At 48.6% G+C, this 25,062-nt stretch overlaps 2 protein-coding genes across 4 annotated transcripts; one reads left to right on the top strand and one right to left on the bottom strand.

Annotated features, from left to right (window-relative positions):
• Window positions 1-4,053: 4,053 nt before the first annotated feature.
• AP3M2 (adaptor related protein complex 3 subunit mu 2) lies at window positions 4,054-23,270 on the top strand. 3 transcript variants are annotated; one of them, XR_009820521.1, is made up of 9 exons: window positions 4,054-4,443; window positions 5,760-5,931; window positions 6,289-6,426; window positions 6,946-7,031; window positions 7,521-7,654; window positions 8,042-8,249; window positions 9,009-9,153; window positions 17,765-17,961; window positions 23,217-23,270. XR_009820521.1 is itself a non-coding variant. In XM_010208149.2 (8 exons), the coding sequence occupies exons 1-8, from the start codon at window positions 4,171-4,173 to the stop codon at window positions 9,666-9,668; spliced, it is 1,257 nt and encodes a 418-aa protein (XP_010206451.2). In that variant the 5' UTR covers window positions 4,057-4,170; the 3' UTR covers window positions 9,669-11,189. The 3 variants fall into 3 exon arrangements, 1 of the variants encoding a protein (XP_010206451.2); XR_009820520.1 differs by lacking the exon at window positions 23,217-23,270 and adding an exon at window positions 18,080-18,164; XM_010208149.2 differs by lacking the exons at window positions 17,765-17,961; window positions 23,217-23,270 and adding an exon at window positions 9,568-11,189 and having other exon boundaries at window positions 4,057-4,443.
• On the bottom strand, window positions 7,160-24,669 carry PLAT (plasminogen activator, tissue type). Its single transcript, XM_062015966.1, has 14 exons — window positions 23,492-24,669; window positions 19,468-19,569; window positions 18,438-18,477; window positions 17,865-18,002; window positions 17,419-17,532; window positions 16,903-17,077; window positions 16,305-16,396; window positions 15,867-16,041; window positions 15,474-15,559; window positions 14,885-15,080; window positions 14,268-14,404; window positions 14,036-14,176; window positions 12,542-12,690; window positions 7,160-11,714 (listed from the first exon to the last, which is right to left on the bottom strand). Exons 2-14 carry the CDS (start codon window positions 19,546-19,548, stop codon window positions 11,556-11,558), a joined length of 1,683 nt encoding a protein of 560 aa, XP_061871950.1. The 5' UTR covers window positions 19,549-19,569; window positions 23,492-24,669; the 3' UTR covers window positions 7,160-11,555.
• Between the last annotated feature and the right edge of the window lie 393 nt (window positions 24,670-25,062).

The following is a 25,062-nucleotide window of genomic DNA, read 5'->3' as shown; positions in this document are numbered from 1 at the left end:
GAGACGGGGCTGCGGCAGCCGCGGCCCTGGGCGGGGGGCGGGGCGGGGCCGGGCCCCGGGGCGGCTGCCGAGGGCGGCCCGCGGCGCCATGGCGGCGGGGCCGGGCCGGGAAGGGACAGCGAGCCGGGCCCAGGCGCTCGGGGAAGGCTGGCTGGCTGGAGGCGGCTGCCGACGCGGACGTCTCGCTGCGGCTGCGAGGAGCCCGAAGCGCCAGGGTATGGCTCCTGGCGGCTGCCACCGCCGGGAAGCGGGCGGGAGGGCTTGGGGTGTAAACGGTGGTGGATGGTAATGGATGGTTGTAACCGGTAAGGAAATCCGTCTTTTGGGCGGAATTCAGCTGGCGTTTGCAGCGGTAAGTGGGTTCCTCAGACGCAGAGGCGCTGAGGTGCTGTGGAGCTCTGAAATAACGATGCCACTGAGCCTGGGGAGCCTGGACCCCAGCTCTGTCCTCTGGCATCGTGGGCAGGTAATCGGTGCAACTTTCTGACACCTTTGATATGGTTTAGTTTGCCGAGTTAAAATATGCAGCCAAATATTTGCTCTTCTACACGGAAACAACTTTGGAGCTATCTAGGTACTCTTGGCTATGCAGAGCTGGCGGCTCTCCACTGGAATCAGGAGGTCTGGCCGAGAAGAGAGGGCCCACCCTTGGCTAATCTGTGGAGCTGCACAGTTCTGTGCCCGCAGAGGTGTAACGGGCCTGTGGGCACTGAGCCTTGGCACAAATGAGCAAAGAGCTGATCCCCTTTTTACAGCATTCCCACCTAGGCTCTACGTGACTGAAAGACTCTCGTGTTGTCCATCTGGAACGGCTATGTGCTGCATGTTCTCTACCTTTCCTAACCTCTGTCTGGGCTCTGTGTGTGCACATGTTATAAAGGAGGCACTTTTCATCGTTGCCTTAAAGGACAATGTCGTGTGAAGTTCCATGTGAGCGTCCCTTTTTGGAACTGAAAAACATCTTCAGGAACACTGTGGAGACAGAGTTGATAAAGCAAACTTGGGAAGTTTTCAAAACAATTTTGTTTAGTGTCCCCAGGAGAGAAATTTCTCTCCTGAGCCAGAGGAACCAATGTTTTAACAGGATAGGTTTTCCAGTGTGCAGGTTAAATGTTCTCAGTGAGTTAATTATTACTTGAAGACGATGGAGTTTGAGGTGCTATTGCACAAGGTACTGTACAAACAGTTCTGTTTCTGCTTTGGAGACTATAGAGGTCTGGCCTCATCAGATTCTCCTTATAAATTCATCTCTTTGCCCACCTCTTCCTGAGTTTTCAATGCCCAGGTGATTCTGTGTTGCATGGCTTCCAGTGCCTGACATGACCAAGCTGTGGTGCTATGTTCACAAAAGCTAATGGAGAGAAGAATGTAATTTCCAGACAAGAAAGTAAAGAGAGACTGAAAGGATTCAGTACACAACAGTGAAACCCAGTTCCTTCTACACAGTGTCAGTCTGTGGACTCTGTTTCAAAACGGGCAGGTTGTTATTAGCACCCTTGCAAAAATTACCTGAGTTTATGACTTATTTCAATGGCCTGTTTCCCTCTACTCTCTTTTTTCACTTTCACAGTGAAGGCTGACAGATCATCAGAATCCCTGCATATGGCCAACTACAGATGGTAAGGAATTGCTTTATTGTAAAGACGGTGCATGGTTTGGCAACACCACTTTGTAGCACTGCTCTTTGTGCTGAGGTTTCTCTGGGGGTTCATGTGCTGTAACTGAAGCACAGAGCTCTTCAATGAGCAGTTTTCAGTCTGTCAGTAAATTAACCAGCAAAATGAAATTCTCTTCTGGCAGCATCTTCTGCCACGTTCTCCTTCCAGGTTCCAGTTTATATGAGCTCCTGAGCTGCTGTAGAGACTGACTTGCAGAGCAAAACATGATCCTTGTGCTAACAAAGAGTTTGGAAGCAGACAGGTAGCATTTCTGCAGCAGCAAACAGTGGTGTAACTGCAAATTGTTCTCTGCAGGTGCCAGTAAGATGCTTGGATAAACCTGCCTGATTTTAAAGCAGAAATGTATTTCCCCTTTTCCCTCAACAACCTTTTCCTTTATAATGACCTCATAGGTCACAGAATCTTAAGGGTTGGAAGGGACCTTGAAAGCTCATCCAGTCCAACCCTCCTGCCAGAGCAGGACCCACACAGGAAACAAGAATCTTCACCATACCTTTGTGTTAAAAGTTACACTACAATCATAAATAATTACTTTAAATTTGGAAGTGCTGTAATTAAACAATGTGTAAAATGACTGTAATTAAATTATTACCTCTTTGTTGCTCTCAGATGTGTAATTCATTAGTGATTTGAATTAGACATTTAACAAACCATTTGGTGTTTAAAAAATGCATTTGGTACAAATCATGCCTGTAAAAGAGAAATTCATAGATAGGTCATTCCTCCTTTCTTACTTTCTCCTATAGCAAAAAGCTCATCCAGTGCATGTAGAATTACCTGATACTTTATATAAGGATGTGTTCTTCAAAGACTTGCCCACAATCACAAAGCAGAGTGAGGTGCAAAGGTTCAGACCTCACTCTTCCAGTGCTTATGCTGAAGCTCTAACCAGTAGGCAGTGACCCGCCTTCCTGGGAAATAAAGGTGATGTGCTCAGACAGCTTATTTAATGGGACAGAAAGGACTTATTTGTTGTTGTTGTTGTATTCATGTTTCTTCCCAGCAAAGCAGTAAAATAGCAGAATTATGTAGAATGGCATCTGCCTGTCTCAGAAGTCCAGAGATGTGCTGTGTGAACATGAAACACCTGTTCTAAGTATGCAAATCAATCACTTGGCGTATGGTTTAGATGCATTTTGCATGACAATTGTCACTTTTATGCCAGCTGGACTGTGCTTTCAGCAGTTACTACTCTGTGGTGAACAAAAAGTAACAATGGGGGGAAAACATTCGACTGGCTCCTCCTCACAGCAGAAACTGGGGTTTAACACATTCTGTAGACTATACTAAGATATCTACCCTAAAAAGGGTACTCTTAACAAAATTAGAAGCAGCTATTGTGTTCAAGGCTCAGAGTCTGTTCTCTCTAGTGCAGTTCTGACCACCTCACCTGGATGAGCGCCTCAAATTGTGGAGAAGCAGGACATGCAGCAGCCTCCCTGTGTGAGGAGCCCGGCCTGCGAGCTGTCCTGAGCAGCCAGCAGTCCAGCAGCAAGGTGCAAGTGGCCCTGGGGCTGTGTGGCAGTAAGTGGGAGTCACTCAAAGGCCCTCTACCACAGTCAGAGAATGATTCGGGTTGGAAAAGTCCTTGAGGCAGCTGCAGTGCCAGCCCTGCCCTCACCCTGCCCAGCCCAGCACTGACCCACAGCCTCAGCACCTCAGCCCCACAGCTTTGGGATCCCTCCAGGGCTGGGCACTCCCCCAGCTCCCTGGGCAGCCTGGCACAGGGCTGACACCCCTCTCAGGGAAACAGTTCTGCCTCAGCTCCAACCTCAACCCCTACTGGGGCAGCCTGAGGCCGTTTCCTCTTGTCCTGTCACTTGGGAGCAGAGCCTGACCCCCATTGCCCCACAACCTCCAGTCAGGGAGCTGCAGAGAGTGCTCCCGTCTCCCCTCAGCCTCTTCTTCTCCAGGCTGAACACCCCCAGAGCCCTCAGCTCCTCCCCCTCACCCCTGTGCTCCTCGCCCAGCTGGGCTGCAAGGCTCAGGCCCCTCAGTGTCCCTCAGTGTCCCTCAGGCCCCTCAGTGTCCCTCAGACCCCTCAGTGTCCCTCAGGCCCCCCAGTGTCCCTCAGTGTCCCTCAGATCCCTCAGTGCCCCTCAGGCCCGGCCTTGGCGCCCCCTCACCGTGTCCTCAGCGCGCGCTGCCGCCAGCCCAGCGCCACCCTTGCGGCGCCCCCTGCCGGACTGTGGAGGAAAACGCCCCCTCCCGGGCGGGCAGCCCGTGGCCAATGGGAGCCGAGCTCAGCGCGCCGCTCGCTTACGTCACCGCCCCTCCCGCCTCCCTTCGGCCTATGGGTGTGGTTGTCGGTTGGCTCAGCCAATCCCCTGCCCGGAAAGGTCGGGGCGGGGGGTGGGAGTTATTTGTCTCGGCCAATCGGCGCGCCGGGGCGGGCGCGGTGCTCCGTGAGGGGGAAGGCGGCGCTGAGGGGAGGCCTGGCAGCGGCTGCCGCGGTGAGACCCCGTCGGCGCGTCACCCTCCCGCCGCAGCCATGATCCACAGCCTGTTCCTCATCAACGCCGCCGGGGACATCTTCCTGGAGAAGCACTGGAAGAGCGTCGTCAGCCGCTCCGTCTGCGATTACTTTTTCGAGGCGCAGGAGAGGGCCTCGGAGGCGGAGAACGTGCCGCCCGTCATCCCCACGCCGCACCACTATCTCCTCAGCGTCTACCGGCACAAGATCTTCTTCGTGGCTGTTATTCAGAGCGAGGTGCCGCCTCTCTTCGTCATCGAGTTCCTGCACCGCGTCGTCGATACCTTCCAGGTATTTATTGTCTGGAAGCGTATTCCTGGGTGTTAATAAAGCAAACACGAGCAGCAGCGTGCCCTTCTGGGCAAGGAGGCCGGTGGCATCCTGGGGGGCATCAAGAAGAGTGTGGGTGGCAGGTCGAGGGAGCTTCTACTCCGTCTTTGAGCTGGGGAGACTCATCTGGAGTCCTGTGCACAGTTCGGGGCTCCCCAGCTCAAGAGGGACAGGGAACTGCTGCAGAGAGGCCAGCACAGGGCCACTTCTCACTTCACTGCAGTATTTCACTGTTGAGGTGAGGGAGCCCTGGCCCAGGCTGCCCGGGGAGAGTGTGGAGGCTCCTACTCTGGAGGTCTTCAAAACCCACCAGGTTCCTGTGGGACCTGCTTTAGCAGGGATGTTGGACTAGATGATCTCTAAAGGTCCCTTCCAACCCCTACTGTTCTGTGATCATATGACTTATGCTTCCTAAAGAAGTGAGTCACAGAGGTTTCCCCAGAGCAGCTGTGTTCCCTGTGTGCTGCAGCTGACATGACTGCTGGTTAGGGAAACAGTGAAGATATCTGTCTTCTGCTTGACAACAGCAGCATTGTGTAGCCTAGGTTTGAAACATCTTGTGACCAGCATCTTGCCAGAATGCAGGAAATGTGGGTGTTTGGTCAAACATGTATCATGTGAGCTTTTGCTTCCAGGTGCCAATCAGAACCTGAGCGTAGGCTGAGTTATGTTTCACTGAATTCAGGGAGTGGATTGGCTGTTCAGGCCAAAAATTGTACTATGTCAGCTGTATGCAAACACTAGAACAAAAGTACCTGAAAAAGCTTTGATGAGGAGAGGTTGAATCCCTCAAACAGCAGCGCTGCACTGTTAAAACATTCAATACTGCAGGTTAAAACCAGTGCAGCTGAGGAAGGATATAGATCATGCTGGAGCCTAACGAAAGGCATCGCTGCGCTCAAGTCAGTAGTGGCCACAGGAAGTATTTCTTATTGCTACTGCTGCTTAATCAGTTGCAAGCAAGCCACTTTCAAGTACTAATTAAAAAGTCTCTTAGCTGTCAAAGGGAATCTTCTTCTATAGGAAGGAAATAAGAGAATATGCTGCTGTGGTGATTTGCCAGCTTGCTGAGGCAGTGGCAGAGGTTTGCTCAGAGTTGTGCACATCTGTTGGAGTGGTCAGTCTTGTCTCATGTGCTTGTACTAACACATGGAGTTTCACTGTTGTTTCACCTCCTCCAAGAGGCTTTGCTGTGTTTCTGTGTGGGATGACACTGAACTGAATGATCACAGGGACTCTCTTTCAGAGACTATTGAGTAATTCTTTCTTTTGCACAGGATTATTTTGGTGTCTGTTCAGAAGTGATGATCAAGGACAATGTTGTGGTGGTTTATGAGGTGCTGGAGGAGATGCTGGACAATGGCTTTCCATTGGCAACAGAGTCTAATATTCTTAAGGAACTGATAAAGCCTCCCACTATCCTGCGAACAGTTGTCAACACCATCACAGGTACAGGAAAACAACAAGTAGGTAAACTGGGGAGCCTGTGTGGAAATAGAAGTAAACCAGGACATGGCTGAAGAAAATCTCTATCATTCCATACTGTTCTAAACCCCAGCACAGGTGTATTTAGGGAGTCCTCTGTTAGTGCTTTGCTTGAGGTTCCTTCCAGTTCCAGCACCACGGGATGTTTTAGAGTTGGACGCAGGAGAAATTACAAACAGTGAGTCTGGAAGGGTAGTTAGTCTCCCACAAAGAGATGGAGGTTCTCAGGGATTACTTGCAATTCAGTTATATGAAGTCAAGGATTTGTTCTGGAGCATTGTCTGACTTCTGTGGCTGTTGTGATTGCCTTTCTTTTTTCAGGAAGCACTAACGTGGGTGACCAGCTTCCTACTGGGCAGCTATCAGTGGTGCCTTGGAGACGTACTGGTGTAAAATACACCAACAATGAGGCTTATTTTGATGTGATTGAGGAGATAGATGCAATCATCGACAAATCAGGTAAGGAAGCTGCTTCTGGATAAGATGAGGGTAACTTATCCTGATAGTGCTTGAAGACAGATTTAAGTTTTCAAAGAAGAGCTCCCTCATCTAAGTGTGGGAGCTAAGTCTGTTCTTATTCTTGCACTAGAATGTTGTCAACTTGTAGGTGCTATTCAGTCAAAAACTTTGGAGAGGAACCAAGGTTTTCACTTGTCCTTGTTCCTGAAGTCTTGTAAGAAATTCTATATTGGGCAAAGGTGATTGAAAATTGTGCATAGCAACTGTCTCCTTATTTCTGTAACCTTAGTCTTGTTAGAATTGGGAGCTATTGTCATTGGCCATTCTAATGGACATTGCTGGTGTCAGTGATTCTTCTTTGTCTGCATCCTCTCTAGAAGTTGTTTGGGGTGAGAAAGATGTTGAGCAGGCAACATAAATTTATAAAGATAATAAATTTCCTTCCTCTCCACTGATAGTTTTTCTTCACTGGGATATTTTTGATCAGGTTCACATAACCTCCTGTGTTCATTGTTGCAGGTTCCACAATTACTGCTGAAATCCAAGGAGTGATTGATGCTTGTGTCAAGCTGACTGGGATGCCAGACCTGACCCTCTCCTTTATGGTAAAGCTCAAGGATGTATATTCAAATATTTTGAAAAGGGCTCCCCAACCCTGCTAACTAGGATCTCAGTCTCATGCTGGATTCCAGTAGATAAGAACCTGGGTGTACCAAACAGAAAGAACTCACACTGGAAACTCAGAGTGAGCTTCATCAACTCTGAACCTAAAGGTTTTATTTTCAGATTCTCTGTTACAAGTACTGTTAGTTTGACTAAGTACAGTGCTGCTTTAGATCCCCTAAAGGGCCATCTTTGATGAGTGTGCATCAGTGTAATTACTTGACATGACTGTATTTTCTAAAATAGGACAGAGGTTGTTGAGTACTGATATTTAGCAGCACCAAGGAGCTTAATGTGTCTGAATGTAGAAGGTACCTTCAGGTGGGCAGAGTGTGTTGAATGGTAGGCCTGTCCTGGATAGAAGGTGGAGAGGAAGAGGGTGTTATTTTTAGTACTGCCTTCACTAACCTGGTGACTTTGTTTCCTTCCAGAACCCTCGGTTGCTGGATGATGTCAGCTTTCATCCCTGTGTGCGTTTTAAGCGCTGGGAGTCGGAGAGAATACTCTCCTTCATTCCACCTGATGGCAACTTTCGCTTGCTCTCCTACCACGTCAGTGCTCAGAAGTAGGTGATGGATGTAGTGCTGTGAATTGTGAAATTGGGATCTTCCTGACTAGGGGGGGATTGGATTGCTTTTAAAGATTAGGTGACAGGTTGTGCCACGTGAAGGAGAGGTGCCTGGTAACTTGCACTACTCTTTTTTAAAACACATATTTTCCCCTTGTTTGCAGAGTGATGCTGTCATTTCTTTTTGGTCAGCCAGCATTTTTCAAAGACTAGTAGCAGATGAATAAACTAGAGAGGGAAAGAATTAGGCAACGTGGAGTAATCAAGCTGTTGATTTCCTGCGTTTATAAAAAATTTGAGTGCAGAAGGCAAAGGACTGTATCAGGAAAAGCAAAAGATGACGGTGAGAGATTGACAAGAACTTTCTGTTCACATCTCTTTCAGTCTTGTGGCAATTCCTGTCTACGTTAAACACAACATCAGTTTCCGTGACAGCAGCTCACTGGGACGTTTTGAGATCACAGTGGGGCCAAAGCAGACCATGGGGAAGACTGTAGAGGGTGTGATGGTCACTAGCCAGATGCCAAAAAGTGTCTTAAATATGACCCTCACACCCTCTCAGGGAACACATATCTTTGATCCAGTTACAAAGGTAAGAAAAGAAATTGTAACATTCTTTTTTTAATCATTTTGCTGTTCAGCAAATGGAGTTGAGCTGCTCCTGCTCACAGGAACGTTTCCTTGAACATTGCTTTTCTGAAGGCAGTAGGTGTTCTTGGGCTGAGAGCTTTTTCTGGACAGTTCCACACTAGAAGTTAGTTCAGTGTCTGAGTGGATTGTAGTTCTGATTGCTTGGTGTGTGGTGAGAATCCAAGAACTGGTATTGTATGATGAGGCATTAGTCTGGTGGATGCTTTACAAACTGCTTACCTAATGTCAAGTTAGACTTGCTCCTTTGCAGACACTGAAGATTGGGGGTGGTTACTGGATTTTGATTTGTTTTGGGGTGTTCTGGTTTTGTTGTTCGATTCCTGCCTTGATCACTAATTAACTCTTTCTGTATTGCAAACTTCCATTTGGTGGCCCACCCACTGTAGAGCCTCAACACTGCTTCAGCCCCTTGGAAAGAAGGCAATTCTGCATTCTTTTTTTGTCCTTGTTACACACAGGAATTGCATCACAAGTAGCAGAAATACCATTCATTTGGGGTACCTTGATGGGAAAAGAGAGGGAAATCAAAGGTCTTGAGGCAGCTGCTCTTTGAGGCTGTACTGTCTGTCCAATAGGAAAGGCAAGATACTAAGAGAATTACCTTTCCCATAAAGAAACATTAAAAGCTGTCACTGGAAGGGGATCCTTCTTTAGAGGGTGTTAATTTCTGTTCCACTGCTGCCTTTTCTGTTCCTTGAAGTTGCTGTCATGGGATGTGGGGAAAATAAACCCCCAGAAGCTTCCAAGCCTGAAGGGCAGCGTGAGCTTGCAAGCTGGGACATCAAAGCCAGATGAAAACCCCACCATTAACCTGCAGTTTAAAATTCAGCAGCTGGCTATATCTGGTAAGTGACTGTCAGGTAAAGAAGCTGATTACTCTTTGCTGTGCCAGTGCTCACTCTGCATGTAGCTGAAGTAGCTCTGCAGGCATTCCCAGGTACGTTCTAGCTGAAATATGTTCAAGTAAAAAGTATGCTTTGACTACAGATGGATGGATTTGTTCTCTCTGATGCTCTCTGAAACAGCCTGTCTGCCTTGCCTTGCATCGTGTGCTTACAGGCCTATCAACAACTCTAGGGTATGGATGTGTATGTAAAGGATGATTTGACAATTAGCAGTTGTCAGCTTTTCTGTTCACTGCTTGCTAAAACTTCCCCTGTGCTTTCTGCACCTCTAGTATGATCTTCTGTTCATTTGCCCTGAAGGCCAGTCTGCACTGGGGGAGCAGTCAGTCTTATGCTATGTTTGTTTGCCTTTAGGACTCAAGGTGAATCGCTTGGACATGTATGGGGAGAAGTACAAGCCCTTCAAGGGGATAAAATACATGACTAAGGCTGGCAAGTTCCAAGTCCGAACCTAGAGCATCCTGATAGTGAGGAAGAGCACTTTCCTGTTTCTCCTGTCCCTGGCTGTCGGATGCAGCCTCCTACCCCATCCCTCTCTTTAGGGTTGCTCCCTTGCCTGTAGTAGCATGAGCAGGAGAGCCAGTGCTTAGGGTGCTAGGGAGGGGAAAAGTAAGGTTGACCTGAAACTATCTCAGCTGAGTCTGAAGTATTTGGAACAACGGCAGATGGGAGAGGTGTTCAGGTCCCTTGGGATTAGAGAATCAGCTGTGTAAGCTTCTATCACCTTCATTTTGCTGTCTTAAAGGAAATTCTAGGGATTTATTGCCTTTTGTAACTCCTCTTGCTTATATCTTGGTTGGCTTTTATCCCTTTGTGGAAATTCAACTTTGTGTCATGTACAAACTCCAACTGCAGTGTGATGGTCTGGCATCTGCCCTTTTCCATCCCTGGGAGTAAGGCTGGAGAGGCAATTCTTGGCAGCAGAGAGATCCCCTAGGTGTTCTGCCTCAAAGGAAGAAGTGGAAAGGTAGATTGTCCCATCCAAGGGCAACTTCCAGGATGGCAAGTTAAGAAGGTTGAGATTGGTGATGGTGCCACAGAGGGAAGAAGAGGCTGCTTTTTCATAAGCCATCTTGGTCACCAGGTATCTTGAATCTCTGCAGACAGACTGGAGCACATGTCATCTTGTAACTGCTGGGTGGTGACATCTGAATGTAGTTCTGCTTCTCCATGACTGAAGGTAGGAAGGTCTCCCACCATCTTTGGGGAGTCAGGGAAGAGACAGAGGCAGGAGGATTTTTGTGGCGATGTAGCACTCTGCAAGCTGTGGGTAAATGAAGATGATCTCTATCCTAGTAACTTGTTGGAACCTCTTTTTGTCTCTGCCTGCCTGTCACAAATGAAGGTGATACTGCTGTTCTCCTGCTCATGGATGTTTTCCTTTGAGATAATTGTGTCCTGGTATGTTTGTAGTGTTTCTGGCTGTCCTACCTCATTCTAGTTCCTTTACCAATCAGCTGCTGTGCAGGTGGATTCAAGGCTAAGCTGGAATATTCACTGGGACCATCTCTTCTGCAGGAGCTGTTGCTGCCTCTGCCCATTCCAGTCTGTGCTGCATCTCTCTGTACAGCATAAATATGAAATGAGAGGTGTCTGCAGTGTTTGTATTGTCTGTAATGTGCTCTTTGGCCACTAGATGCCAGGTTTTTTTTAATCTGTGGTACAAGAACTTGTCCCTAAGGTGCTGTACAATGTGACTACAGCATCTGTCAGATGGCTGTGAAGTCCAGCATGTACAGCTCATGCTTGGGAACAGAACAAAGTGACCCTAAACGAAGGATATAACATACATTCCGGTTTGCATGTGATGGACACTTGGATAAGTGGCATCTTGCTTGTGGCATTGCAAGTTCCAGTGCAACTGGTGAATGCCATGGCAAGTGGCCTTACTGCTGAGCATGTTCTGTGCAAATATAACCTTCAGCAAGGGCACCAATAAAACGAATTTTTACATTGTCTGTGTGGTTTCAGAGTGGTTTGTGTGGCTTTTGCCCTCCGTTCACAGCCATTCCCAAAGCAACATAGCTGCCCATGGAGAGCATCATGTTCCCTCTTGGATTATTCTCTTGGGCCAAAGTGGATTTTTAATTATACTCCTGTGATTTGATGCAAAGGGAAAGCTTGGGGATGGGGGAGAAAGGAGTGGTAGTTTCTGATAGCCTGTAATAAGGAAAGGGGAGCACTTGGAGATTGTGCCTGTCCCACACTGCAGTTTGTTTTCCTCTCGTACTGAAAGTCATAAGCATCTGAACAAACAAGAAGGCCTGTCAGCATCCTTAAATCCCCCAGAAGGAAGCTGTGAGGGCATGGCCACAAGACTGTGGATAGTTCCTTTTTCTTTCTCAGGGTTTCATGTTGTCCTGAATCCAATCAAGGTAACGACTCACATTGGTGTAGACACCAGGGATGCCTCTGCGGCCACAGCCTATTCCCCAGCTGATGATTCCAATCAGATACATACGCTCATCCTTCAGACAGACCAGAGGCCCTCCAGAGTCCCCCTACAGAGAAGCAGCACGTTAGTCACAATCTCCTTTTTGATTGGTTTGGTTTGGTGTTGGTTTTCCCCCCCAGCCACTGACTTCAGCAGAGCACTAGTGCCTGTAGAAATCTCTGTAGTGTGCTCACAAGGGCTCTTTTAGTGACAGCCCTTTCACATACGGCACTTTCGCCTTCCAGACTCCCTTGATGCTCCTGTCATGGGGACAAACCCCACAAAGTCTAACATTGAAGTATCTTAACTTTCTATGGTGCTTATTTATGACATGTAGGTGAGATAAAGGAGGAATGCTGTCATTCAAGGTGTAAAGATGCAAGGTGTTCTGTACTGCTGCATGTAACAGGAAAGCAAAGGAACTCTTTACATGGGAAGGATGTGGATTGCATGCATGCCCTCCCTTTTTCCTCATATTGCAGCTGCTTGTTCTCCACCATCTTTTGGCCTTTATTCTCTTTTTCTCCCTTTTCAGTAGAGCAGCAGAACCTCTTCCAGAACCTCCTGCTGAGTGTTTTGTGTGCTCACAGAAGAGAAAATATTAGGAAGCACTGCTGAGGTGGAGTTTCCTGCTCAGTTTTGTGTTATTTCCTATATTTGGGATTTTCAGGTTGGATTGTTTGCCTGGTTAAGGGTGGCCTGCTTCCCCAGCCATGAAAGGCAGGGCAAGGAAAAAGAAAGAACCAACATTTCCGTTCAGCTCAACAAAAATCTGCAAGTTCCACGTAGCCAAACGCAGAACTTCTTAAAACTATTTGCTGAAGCTTTTTGTTTGTTTAACTCAGACTTAACAAGGACAGGCCTCAAAAGAGAGATGAACAGAAGTGGATTTACCTTGCAGGCATCATCGAGGTTCCTTGTGTCTCCTGCACATAACATATTGTCTGTAACTGTCCGGTTGTCCAGGTGCTGTGTTGTGCACCGACTGGCTGGGAACAGCCTGACGTGGCCTTCCTTCAGGTGCTCTGAATAGAAGGGGGAAACTGGAAGAAAAATAACAGTATCAATACATATGTATCTGTGCCTATGTCTGTTGGGTTGGGGTTGGGTTTTTTTTGGTTGCATTTCAGTTTCTACAGTTGAGGAGAGGGGGTGGGGGCTGGCTGAACTACTATTTCCTTGCCAGAGGGTCTGTTTTAATCCTTGGGGTTCTGCTTTGCTAGTTAGAAGAGCTTACTCTAATTGAATATTGCTTCTTTAGCAAGCTTCAATACTAAAGAGGTTTTTTGGAGGCTCCAAATGAAGACTGATGCCCTACTTGGATGGTGGTGTGAAGTCATCTTTGCACAGTAACATCAATTAAAATGAAGCCACGGGAAGTGCCCATGAAATCACTCACTGCATGAAAGAGGATCCTGAGTTGTGAGCATTAGACTTGTGCTGGGTGGGAATGTACTCTTTTGCTAGGTTGGAAGGGAAGGGGTTGGTTTGTTTGGTTTAGGTATTGAGTTTATTCTCCTGCATAGCTGAAAGTTGGCAGGATTGTTGTTTTTCAGTCCAGTTTTGAATTGTAGTTGCAGCATCCTTTTCCTCTCAAAGCTGATGCAGTACTCCCTGTAAGTAATGCCGAGGACCAGCTTTCAAAGCACTTTAAAACCACTCTGTGCCACACTTACCTGTTAAATCTTCTCTTCCATTCCAAAAACCCTGTGGGTTCTAATGATGATTAGGTCTTGTTTTGATGGACACTTCACAGTGTCTGTCTCAAAGAGTTTACAAGTTAGGGAGTAAAAAGAAGTGAGCAGAAAGTGCCAGTAAAATAAGAGCTAGGATTTTTTGCTGTGTGTTTTAAGCATAGGTCAGCCTGTGTCCTTCAGAAAGGTTTCATTCCTGTTTGTTGGAGCTCAGTTTAAAAACTACTCAGCCAGCCTTTTAATAGGTTTATATCTGGGGCTGTTATTTCTTTAGCTTTTATTTCTTTGGCCAATGTATCTTCTAGAATAATGCAACTGCATCTAGAGTATGTTAAATCTTGACAGAAGTGGATTTCTGCCAGGATGACAGTGTCTAAATGTCCTCAGTACAGCAGACACCTTTCAGCCCTGGTTGCATATGTTCTAGTTTTCCTGCCTTATCCACTCTGCCATTTTTTGGTCCTTCTACTGTTGGAGGGTTTGAAGGAAGACTCTACTAGCCCATGCAGCTGACAGACCTCAGCTGAATGAAACAACTTGGGTTTGCCTGTCTCCCACTTCAGCCCTTGTATCAGCACCAGCCTTGTGGTGCCGATACAAGCCCGTGCGACGCCTCATGGGCTCACATATGAAGCAGTGCTGAATTCTTTCAGAGCAGGGGACCCAAACTTTAGGCATAGTGTCTTTTACTTACATTCTTCATTTCTGCCATAACCAGAGATTTCACATTCAGTCCAGTCAGGCAGCTGCAGTTGAGGTGTTGGCAGGCAGGCAGCACGGACAGTGTCTGTTTCAGTAGCACACTCTTCTGCATCTGACTCCAACTGCAACAGAGCTAAAGAGGGAGGACAAGAATCCCCATTTCATTAACCACAAACTTGAGGCAACTGTGACCTTTCCAGTCACAAGGTCAGAAAGGTTCCTACCGATGTCATTGTTGAAATTCTCTGGGTCAAATCCCTGATGCACGGTGTAGCTCTTCACTTGAAACTTCTGCTCGTTTTCCTCGGGACTTGCTCGGGAAGTCCTGCCCAGCACAACCTTCAGCTGACTTGTGCTAAAGCTGCAGAACAAGAGGCTTTGTTTTCTTCCTGTGTTGTCTGGAGTGGACCTTTCCTTTGAAGATGGGGTGTTGGAGCTTCAGCTTTTCTTACTTTAGCACTATTACTATTTCATTACCCAGGCAGTTTGACCTCGAGTGTCTTATTTGCCTTTTGTTTCTGTGCTGCTCGCAGCCAGCGTGGCAAAAGCTCCTCTGCCAGTCTCTTGCTGTTCTCAAGTTTCAGATGGCTCTGCATCTGTACAAACAGCTTCATCCTTTGGTTATGTGATATTCTGCTGGGGTGCCTCAATGCCATGCCCAGTGAGTGCCTCTCTGTGATGCCCAGCACAACGAATCTTACAGAATCATTTAATGGGATCAAGAGCTTTTACCCTTGCACTAAGGGGCAAATGGATATAGATTATAGATCTCTACTGGATGCTGCCATTTTCCAGGTTCTTTTTTTCCCCCCTCCAAGACAGTGCTGAGCCCTCAACATACCGTTCCTCGAAGCAGTGAGCAGCTGAGAGCACCCAGCAGGAGCTGATGAGAACTCCCCCGCAGAGGAAGTGCTCGCCGGGCGCGCGGCGGTAGCGCACCGAGACGGCAGCTTGCCAGGGGTGGGCTGCGATGTCTGCAGAGGAGCCCCCCTGCACCCGGAACTGGCGGCCTCTGCGCTGCCGTAAGCCACAGGTGGCTGTGGAAGAGAAACCCACAAACAGCCTCGTTGAGTTTGGGTTCAAGAGCCCGACAGCTCTCAGTGCACGCTGAGGCAACCTGGCATGAGCTGTGGAAGGATCTGACTCATTCCTGTTTCCTAGGAAACTTGTGTACTGGTTTTAAGCTCTGCCTTTTCTGACCTCCATGTCTGCAACCTTCCCTTCTGGCAGAGGGAAACAAGGCCCTGCTGTGACCATGGAGTCACAGAATCTCTTTCTACTCCCAAAATCTTTGTTCTTTGGGGTTTGTTTGTTTGTTTTCCCCCAGGTCTTACTTTACTGTAAGAGGCTTGAGTTTAATACAAATCACATGCAGAACAGTAATGCCTCTGAGAAAGAGAAGAATGAGGAGTGCTAGGGAGGATCCTTACAGCAGACAGGCACGTTGCAGAACTCCCATGTGAGCCGATTTCTTTTCAGTACATGGCACCAGGGCTTGCTGTCATTGTCAGGATTCCTGCAGCATGGGAAAAGAGAAGTGTTACTGTGTTGGGAGGTCTGCAAGGAGATCAGGGAAACCTAAAGGTGTCACACTGTGACCTGAGAGTACCCTTTGACTCTTCTAGAGATACAGAGAGCCCTAGGGGCACGTGGGATTTGCATGGATGGAGCAGAGATAGGTCAGGTGACTGTTGTTGGTCAGCTTCATTCCCAGCAGTAATGTATCTCCTGTGTTTTAATAACCCACCTACAAGTCTAAAGCCCTGCCTCAGGAGCACCACAAGCCACCTTGGTGGGATTTTTCAAACTCTCTGACTACATACCTGCAGAAATTGTGACTGCCAAGGCCCAGCTGGGAAGCATCTCTTCTCCAAGCTGTATATAACTTGTTGACAAGGATTGGAGAATTCCACCTCAAACAGGTATTTCCAGAGCTGGTGACACTGTGGCTGCCTCGGTAGTCTGTGCCTCTTCCAGATTTGCAGTTGATGTTCCCAACTACAATGAGAAGCTGCATGTTAACTGATAGAGGTGAATACATCAGCTGTTCCTAACTCATTTCTGTCAAGGCATCCCTCTATTAGCTGTGGAGATATCTCAGTCTCTCAGTGTCACAGATATCAAAAGCTTAAACATGGTTTAATAGGAGAGTCTCAACTTTTCAGGCTTCAGAAATAGCACAAGTCCACAGAGCACCCTTATATATATATACAGTGAATTATGGAAGCTCAAAAGTCCTTTCCCTGTCCCTCTGCACATACCTTTTGAACAGGAGGGCACACCACAGTATTCCCAGATGTATTTTCCCCCTTTATAGATATAGCACCAAGGTCTGGAATCCTCATCTGGGTTTCTGAAAGAGTTATGATATTGTGCATTGTTATAAAGCTGTTGTTATTAGTCCCATGTCTGCCACGTCCTGCTCTGCAGTGGAGATGGGGAATGACCATCAGAGGGGATCTGGATTGCTATTAGAGTTATAAACCTTGGGGGTAGGTGGAGGTGAGGGTGAGGCAGCCAGCAGGAGTGGGCAGCTTGTTGAGTTCATGGACAAGAAACACTCTATTTTTAGAGGAGGATCTGGAGCTGCAGGAAAGTGGGTTATGAAAAGGAGTTTTAGGCACTGAGAAGGAACAAGGGAAAGGCTGTGGGGTGAGAGATGTGTGCATCTGTAGCCTGTCACAAACACCCAGTCTAGATCAATCTGAAGCTCAGCAATGTGTGCAGAAGTTGCAGAGGCTGCTCGTTTCTGCAGCTCTGCAGAGTGTTCTCTGCTTGGTATGAGACTGCTCCTGTGCTCCAGGTTCTTGGGGTGGGCTGGTTCCTCTGGCTGTGACCTGTGTGCCATCAGCCCCTCACCTGCAGTAGTTGTGGTTGCCCAGCCCCAGCTCAGCAGCATCTTCCCTTCGGCCGCTGTAGGGCCGGTCCAGCAGGCCATTGCTGTTCCAATTCAAACACTCAGCTCTGCTCTCTGTCGTGCTCCAGGTACCTCTGTATGTTACTCCAGCATCTTGGTAGCACTTAACCTCAGTATCTGAACAAAAGGGACCACAATGTTACCGTAAGGACAGCATCTCAAACTCTGCCTCCCCAGCCTCAGTTCTGCTGAAACTTGGCTCCCAGATGTCTTGTGTAGTTAAACCAGTGAACATGCCTTGCCAGGCAGGCTGTGGCTATTCACAAAGGTCTTCAGAGTTTTATTAAGAGACACTGAGAAAAGCCCAGGTGTCCTTCTTGAAAGTTCTTTGTAGTAGTAGCTTTAGAATCAAAATACTCTTATCTTAGCATACAGCAGCAGCTCCTGGGTACCTCGTGCTCCTGCACTGCTTAGCTGAGCCCAGTAGCATTGTTCAGTCATTGCCATGGGGTACTTGCCTATTTCACACTGCTTCCCAGCAAAGCCTTGGTGGCACTGGCAGATGAAGAGCTGTGGGGAGTAATAGGCCTGTGAACACTGGCCCCCGTTGTAGCATTTATTTCTAGTGCAGGCTGTGGAAGAAGCAAAAGGCAGGAAATGCTGTTAGGTTTCACAGAAGTAAGAAGCTGGCAATGCATCCCCATCTTTCCTCTCCCCTGCCTTCCTTTTCCCTGCATACCTGTTGCTGTCATGTGCTTACATTCTTCCTTTGCTCCAGGAGCTTTCCTCAGCCCACTGCTCCCCCTGCTTAGTCCTGCCTCAGGCACTATGCATTCAATATTCTCACTTTTGTTCCATTTCCAGGCAAATTCTCTGTGTGGTAACTCCTTCCTGGACAGGGGGTCCTTTGGGATGACCAGGTGGATAACCTCTCATCCCACACCGTTTCCCTGCTCATACCCACCTCTGATGGGCACCGTGTGGCAGCGACTCCGACCGCTGTCACAGCGGCAGTACTCTATTCTGCTCCCCGACAGCCTCAGCCACGTGCTTCTGTGCTGGTAAGTTTCTCCAGATGAATTGTCTGTGCAAATGGCTGTAACTGGAAAAAGAAAACCCTCTTTTAGAGATTAAGAGACAAAGGCCTGGCTGAGCCAAAGAACTCCCTTCTCTTTCCAGGAGAAAAGTCCCCATGATGGGAGAATCTGTCCAACAGGCTGCCCTTTTCCCTCTCAGACCACATCTCTCTCTCTGCTGTGTTACTGGATGTACCACTGATGTACTGTGCCACTGTTGCCTGGCCTCTTTCTGTTTGAAGAAGAGCAGAGAGAGGGGAGAAGTTTTTTCTTTGAGATATGGGTGGCATTAATGGTCTGGTGTTTTGCCTTCTGAATCTCTCATCCAGGTAACCAGGACAATCAGCTTTCAGGCTCTGTTCTGTCTGCTTTCCCCTCATGTTTTGATAAAGCTCTGGGTAACACAGTTGTAGTTTGCCTGGCTTACCTCTAGGTCTGGCTTACCTCTAGGTCTGGCTTACCTCTAGGTCTGGCTCCCCGTCTGAACCGCGTGCGTAAGACCTGAAAGCAAGGAAGGTAAATTCCATGAGTGACTGCTCCCATAAGCAAAAAGAGACAACAAATGCCTCCAAAGAGCCAGTCCTCTTCTTCAGGTCTTGTAAATCAGCCCTGAGCAGCTGTCTGCTCTCTTTGTCAGGCAGCACAGGGAAAAGTGCCTTTGGCAGCTCAGCTGGGTGCTGAGCACTGCAAAGCGTTGCAGGGGATCACCAGGGATTGCCAGGTGACTGTTTGGCATCTGAGTGACATTGTGTGTGAAGTGATTTTGTGCTCTTGGGCACTGCAAGTGCTAACTAAAGCTTGTCAGGTTTCTGCTGTTTAAAGGAGGTTCAAGGAAATCATTTCCAAAGAAGTACCAGTGAACAAGCAGTTCTTTTTGCATGATGACAGGCAGTTTGTCCATCAGCCTTTGGAGCTTGATTTACCTTTGAGAGAGGTGTCTCCTGCAGCCAACTCCATGCAATATTTTGGATAAAGTTTTAAGGAAGAAACCACTTTAGAGAGCTGCTTTGATCAGGCCACAAGAGAAGGGAATAACATAAAAAGAAAGAGGGAGGCTGGGACAGCAATATTTTGGGAAAGAGACCAAACATTTTAGAGTTGTGTAGGGTTTACTCAAGCTGTGCAATGTGAGGCTTAAAGTCAGAGGACATGGGAATGATCAGTGAGCGGTTCTAAGGGACAGTGATGACAACAGAAAGCAAATGAAAGGGGGATCACAGTGGAACTCTCACTAGTAGGGAAAGGTGACAGTGAACAGACCCAGAAGATTTGGAGGTTTGCTTCCTGAAATGAAAACCAGCCAACAGGACACGTTAGTGGAAAGCCCAGCTTAGAGGCAGACTGCTTTGTAAGGTTTTCCTTTCTCTGGTTTCTAGTAGTATAACCAGATTCTCCTTCTGCCTGGTGCAGACAGCTGGAGTCAGTGGGAAGGAAGTGCTGCGGGAATGCTGGAGGGTGGCGAGGGCCTTATGTGATGCATTAGCCTCTTACCTGGCACTGAACAGTTGAGATTGCTCCCAGCAGCAGCAGGAGACAGGGGAGTTTGCCTTCCATTCTGAGTGTTCTCTGCATCACCTCCAAACCTCAACTTATCTATAGAGACAAAAGGAAAAATAAGCTGTTGAACAAAGGCATTTTACAGTGTGAATGCTGTGTCTGATTCCCTCTCATCCCTTCAGCAGCTTTATGCTTCAGGCAAAGCTCTCTTCCATGCAGATGGAGAGTTGCTGCTTCCTCCAGGCTCATTTACATAGTGTGTCTCCCACAGCAATAAACACTCTTAGGACAGAACCTCCAGCCCTGTCCTGTGGGAGGCCCCTGGCTGGGATGGTGTGCCTGGGGTTAGGGGTTAAACTGGATTTCTCCCTCCATTCATCATTTGCTTTACAAATCTACTTCTCTTTTCACTCATCAGAAGTTCATCTCCTACCTGATGAAACTGCTGTTCTGGCCTGCCCACAGATAGCTCTAGGAAGGACATTTGGGTACTCTGAGCCATCTGTATTTCTACCTACTCCAGCAAAATGTATTCCTGTCTGGCCTTTAGCAGGCGAGTTTCTGGCAGAAGCGTGAGCTGAGATGGCTGCAGGCACTGACTGCAGTGAGATCCACGACCATCTTGTGCCCTGCTGTCCCCTCCCCCAGTTTGTTTCCTGACAAAGGAGGAGGAATGATTTCTCTCACAGAAGCCAAGTGCCTTGTGCCAGGCACTGACTGCTTTAAGGCAAGTTGCTGAGCAAAGAGCAAATCCTCAGCAGCGTGGGGGGGGACGCTCCTAACACAACACACAACATCTTACTGCTAAAATGAAGCCACACAGGTTTTGTCCTTTTGCTGTATGAGCCACCATTTCTAAGCTCATCCTCATAGCAGAAAAAGACCCTGGCTGAGATGGAGAGGCAGTGAAGGGCTCTCTGAGGTGTCTGTGGCCTACAAAGGCACCATGCTCTGCTGCAAGCTCCCAGCAGCTCTCAACCCTGCAGGAAAAACCCCAGAGCAGGTGGATTTTGCCAATTCTTGCCCAGCACCAGAGGTGTGTTTTCTTCCTTCCTTTGAAAATCTCATCACTCCTGTACAACCCAAGACCTGGGAGTGAGGCAGAGCAGAAGATCCACTTTCACTACAGATCTCTAGGATTGCTTTGCAGCTCCAAACCTTTGAGCTAATGCTCAGCTGCTGTCTCCCACACTATCAGCTTTTTATCACCTACATGCGATGATCCCTGAGCAGGCAGAGAGCTAACCCAATTGTCTGAGAAAACTACTGCTTGCAGAAATGGGGAGTGCAGGCTCTGTTTGTGTCAAGCCAGAGAAGGCAGCTGGATGATAGCTGCTGAAATTGGAGTGTGACAGATGAATGAGTCATACACTGGGATTCAGGGCTGAAAAAGGGAGAGAGCTTGTTTGCTGGGGTGGGAGTTTGGGGTTTCTTTTAAGATCTGTTCAAAGAGAAAGCAAAAGGCACAAATACTTCAGTCTCTGAAGCAGGACTGAGGCTACAGCAGGATAATTTTTCATTGTTCAGCCACACAAAGAGGAGACTGAAGTCGCAAGTCAGGCTGGAAGGACTCACAGGAACAGCTTTGGAGAACTGTGGTTCCTCCAAGTGTTGTCTTTAGGTCACAAGTTGATGATGAGATCCTTGTAATCCAGAGCATCTCTCAGGGGTTTGTGTCAGGGTGCAGATCTCGTGGTGTATTTTGGAAGCATTTTTGTACTGTGAATCAAGCCTTTCAAAAAGCTGTGGCAGTGATTTCCAAACAGACGCTGACTTCAGTCCGATCTGACCCAGATCAGCAGCGCTCCCAAAGTTGAAAGGGATGGTTTGGACTGGCAGCCAGTCATTTGGCTGCTGCTCTCACCCTCCTGTGGGATGTTATCCTTGCTCCCTGCAGCTGCAGCTCATCCCTGGAGCTACACAGCCTTGTTTTTGTGTCCTGCAGCAGTGAGGCTTTAACTTGCTGACTCTGTCCCACTTGGTTGCTAGTTCTTACTAACAGGTTTGAAGTTCTTACTGACAGGTTTGTGACCCTGCTAGCTAAGGCCTTGTTAAGGAAAGGTTCATTCTGTGGAAGTCCTCAGCTCAAAGCTGAGCTGCTTTGCTACATTTTCTCTCTGGGAAGCACCACAAGGAAATAACTGTTGAGACCTCCTTCCTGAGGAACCTGTTAGATGCCCCAAACAAGGGAACGCTGCTGAAATTTACTTGTTTGGTTGTTTTGGGGTTTTTCTGTGAGAGGACAGCGGCAAAGCTGGCCTAACTGATGTCTCAGAGGAAGTCTTAGCTGCCTGAAACCAGGAGGAAGCTTTAGCTGGTTTTCAGGGGAATGGGAAACATCTTTTAAATGTAACAAAAACCCCAACAGACGGCATTTTGGCCTTGGAGAGCGACATGAAAGGAGGAGTCCCTGAATGATTTAACCAAGTTTAGCCCATGTAGCCTGCTCCCCAAGCAGAGCCTAGTCTTGCACAGTGCAGAGTGTGACAGATGGTGTCCCTCATGTTGTGTTGCATCAGATGCCACATCCTTCCTTCCACTCACTTCTGCTGCCTCTGTCCAGGCCAGCTTACCTTGTGATGCTGTAGCCCTTCCCCACTCCTTTCCCCCTCTCCGTGGGGGGAAGCCTGTCTGTTTGGTGGTGGCTGCTGTCCCAGCCCACGTGGGGAATTGGTCACAGCTGTTGCCAGATGTTTATTTTCAGTTTTGGGAAAGGTACAGCTTGGGCCAGGCAGATGGAATGTTCTGAATGATAACCCCTATCAAACTAAAACCATATGGCCCCCTGCAAAATACCATGTTTACCAGATTCCAAGCTGAATGCTGCAAGCAATGTGCTTTCTTTTAGAGCTCTCCTAAAACAGTTTGTGCCCTCTGCTCTCACCCTTTGCATCCTCTCTGACCCAAAATCCTCTAGCACTAAGCCAAAGGCCTGGATGTGGTGTTCTGGCAGTTTGATTCTGTGCTTTCAGCTACATTAGCACATGCAGATACACAATACCCTAAATGCACCTCTTTGCTGAAGCAACAGCAGCAGAAATACTTGGCATTTCACATACTAATTTATTATTAATAACAGCCCCTGTAAGCACTAGGAGTGAATGATCTTACTGGTGTGGAGTAAGACCTAAAAAAGGGATGGATCTTATCAAGGTCAAACCAAAAGTCATCTACAGAACTCTCTCCCTCAGCTCTCGTGCCTCCCAACAGCCCTGCACGTCCCTTCCAGAATACTTGGGCTCTGAATCTGTAGCACTAAAAGCTTTCTCGCCGGTGCATTGATCTAGTTCAAGCAAAACCCTGCAGGCCCCTGCTGCCTTTTGCAGCCTTCTGGAGAAGGTGCATCTGAATCCCTTTTCTCAGCTGAGCAGATGAATATCTGCCTCCTACCATCCCTCTTTATAATGCACCAGCCAACAAAAACCTCTGCTTTTGGAGAAAGGGATGCAACAGAACAAAGCAGATGCTGTATTCTCCCAAGGCACGGGAGGAAATGGACATTTCAAACTCTGCCTTGGCCTTGGGAATCATTCTCAGTATTTCCTGCGGGTTTGGCAGCCTTTGGTTCAAAGCAGCACGTTTAGGGAGGGCTGAGGACCCGCCCCCATCCTCTTTGTCCCTCTGTTATCCCGATGGGAGCCCGGGGTGAAAGGCACAGTCTGATCTTCCCTCGACAATCTACCCTTTCACAGCCCGTGCTCTGAGTCTCCATCAACATATCTCTTGGTAACTCTTCCTTTAAGTTCTTTTGCAGATGTCTTTTTGTGCGGGAGACTCCTCCCTGCGCAGAGCCTGAGGCTGTCAGCCCTTTCCCTGCAACAGCTGAAGCTTTCTGGCAACAACAGCGAGCCAGCGGCTTTACCCAGCACTACGAACCTCTGAGGAGGCTGAAAGGCTCGGTTAGTTACCCACGCTGGTGCTGCAAGGGGATTGATTAATTAACAGCACTTAATGGCAATGCCATTGATGTGGAAAACGGGAGATGCACTTTAGGAGACAGGTGCAGAGCTGTCCCTACCTTTTCTGCTGCTCCTCCTCTGTTTTCCGTTGCTGATCGCTTTTCCAGGCCACTCTACTTGTGTGTTTTCTGCGGCTCTGCTCTGATCTCTCTGAACAGCTCCTCTCCTACTTAAAACTGCACTCGAGGGGGTGGAGACTGCCGAGGGCAGCTGGGCGTGCTTCCCCCCTCCAGCGCCGTCGGGGACGATCCGGGACAGGGTATCCCGTGTCCGGCGTGCCAGGCAGCGACTTTCCGAGGGCTGGGGGCAGAGTTTGCTTGCTGCAGCCAGCGGGGCGCCATGGGTTTTACAGACAGTTTTCCTTCTTTCTCTCCTCCAGTCACAAAGCAGATTCAGGGCTCATCTCTTTCCCTGGTGCAACACCTTAAGCTCCGGTGACAGCGACAACAGTAGGTGTCCCCTAAGATGAACCGTCCCATCGTGCTTCTAGGAACGCGAGGGGGTGGTTGTGGCGAACACGAGCAGAGGTTCTTCGTCGTGCTGCTGAGAGCTCCCGTGCCGGGCTCTGAATGGCATCCGTGGAGAAGCTTTGGCAGACAGACCCTGAGCTGCAAAGCGTGGCATAGGCAGTGCCACGGGGGCAAAGCGACGGTGGGACGTGCTGGTTGGACGCTGCTGAGGGAGCAGCGACTCGTTTATGTTCTTCTGAAAACTAAACCAAAGCAGCTCTTTGCCTTGGGCTTCCAGATTAAAGAGACGAACAAAACAGCCGTGGGGAAGGAGTTCAGAAGTTGTGTTCTGGACTTTGCCAGCTTAAGGACGGCGATAGCTGCCCAGAGTGTGCTGGGGGCGCCTTTTGCAGCGCTTAGCCCGTTTTAGGAAAGCCGGCAATAGCTGTGTCTCCTCTCTCAAGCACCATCTACTGGCTTAGCTCTGAGCTGACCCCGTCTCGGGGGAGCTCTGTCAGGTTTAATGGGAATGGTGAAGCGTGTGGTGGTGACACCCTGCAGCAGCCCCACGTCCCCCGAACAGGACACACCTCTGCAGGCTCAGGACAAGTGACTGCTCCTTCCCCGTGTCAGCAACGTCTGAATAAGCCCCTGTGCACAGAACAGTGCTCTGGCTGGGGAATGAGGCACAAATGGAACATTTCCGTGCATTCAGCAGATTTTGAGCTGTGAGAAGGCCACAGAATCACAGGATGGTTTGGGCTGGAGGAGCCCTTTCAGCCCATGGAGTGCAGCCTCTGTCCCAGCCCCATCACCCACCAGCCCATTGCCCTCAGTGCAACACCCACCCGGCTCTGCAACCCCTGCAGGGATGGTGACTCCAGCAGCTCCCTGGGAGCTGATCCAATGCCTGACAGCCCTGGCAGCACAGACATTCCTCCTCACATCCAGCCTCAACCTCCCCTGGTTGAGGCCGTTTCCTCTTGTTGTGTTGCTTGTTGCCGGGGAGAACAGACCGGCCTCACCTCGCTACAGCTTCCTCTCAGGTAGAGGGTGAGAAGGTCTCCCCTGAGCCTTCTTTTCCCCCTTCCTTCCTCACAGGAGACGTGCTCCAAATCCTTTCCCATCCCGGACGCCGCCTCTGCATCCTCTCCAGCAGCTCGGTGTCCTTGCACAGAGCG

The sequence above is a fragment of the Colius striatus genome, chromosome 27 (assembly GCF_028858725.1).
Source record: "Colius striatus isolate bColStr4 chromosome 27, bColStr4.1.hap1, whole genome shotgun sequence".
In the NCBI taxonomy this organism is placed as follows: domain Eukaryota; kingdom Metazoa; phylum Chordata; class Aves; order Coliiformes; family Coliidae; genus Colius; species Colius striatus.
Note: the sequence above shows the minus strand (reverse complement) of the source record. Positions and strands in the feature narration are given on the sequence as shown.

What these genes read in the sequence shown, in the direction of transcription:
- AP3M2 (XM_010208149.2), top strand. Translation starts at nt 4,171, where the DNA reads ATGATCCACAGCCTGTTCCTCATCAACGCCGCCGGGGACATCTTCCTG. An exon ending in TACCACGTCAGTGCTCAGAA is followed by an intron (nt 7,655 to 8,041) that starts GTAGGTGATGGA and finishes CATCTCTTTCAG; the next exon opens with TCTTGTGGCAATTCCTGTCT. An exon ending in TCTTTGATCCAGTTACAAAG is followed by an intron (nt 8,250 to 9,008) that starts GTAAGAAAAGAA and finishes TGTTCCTTGAAG; the next exon opens with TTGCTGTCATGGGATGTGGG.
- PLAT (XM_062015966.1), bottom strand. Translation starts at nt 19,548, where the DNA reads ATGCAGAGAACACTCAGAATGGAAGGCAAACTCCCCTGTCTCCTGCTG. An exon ending in CCACACGGTGCCCATCAGAG is followed by an intron (nt 17,533 to 17,864) that starts GTGGGTATGAGC and finishes CTTCTTCCACAG; the next exon opens with CCTGCACTAGAAATAAATGC. An exon ending in CTGCAACGTGCCTGTCTGCT is followed by an intron (nt 15,081 to 15,473) that starts GTAAGGATCCTC and finishes TCTCTTCCACAG; the next exon opens with CCACCTGTGGCTTACGGCAG.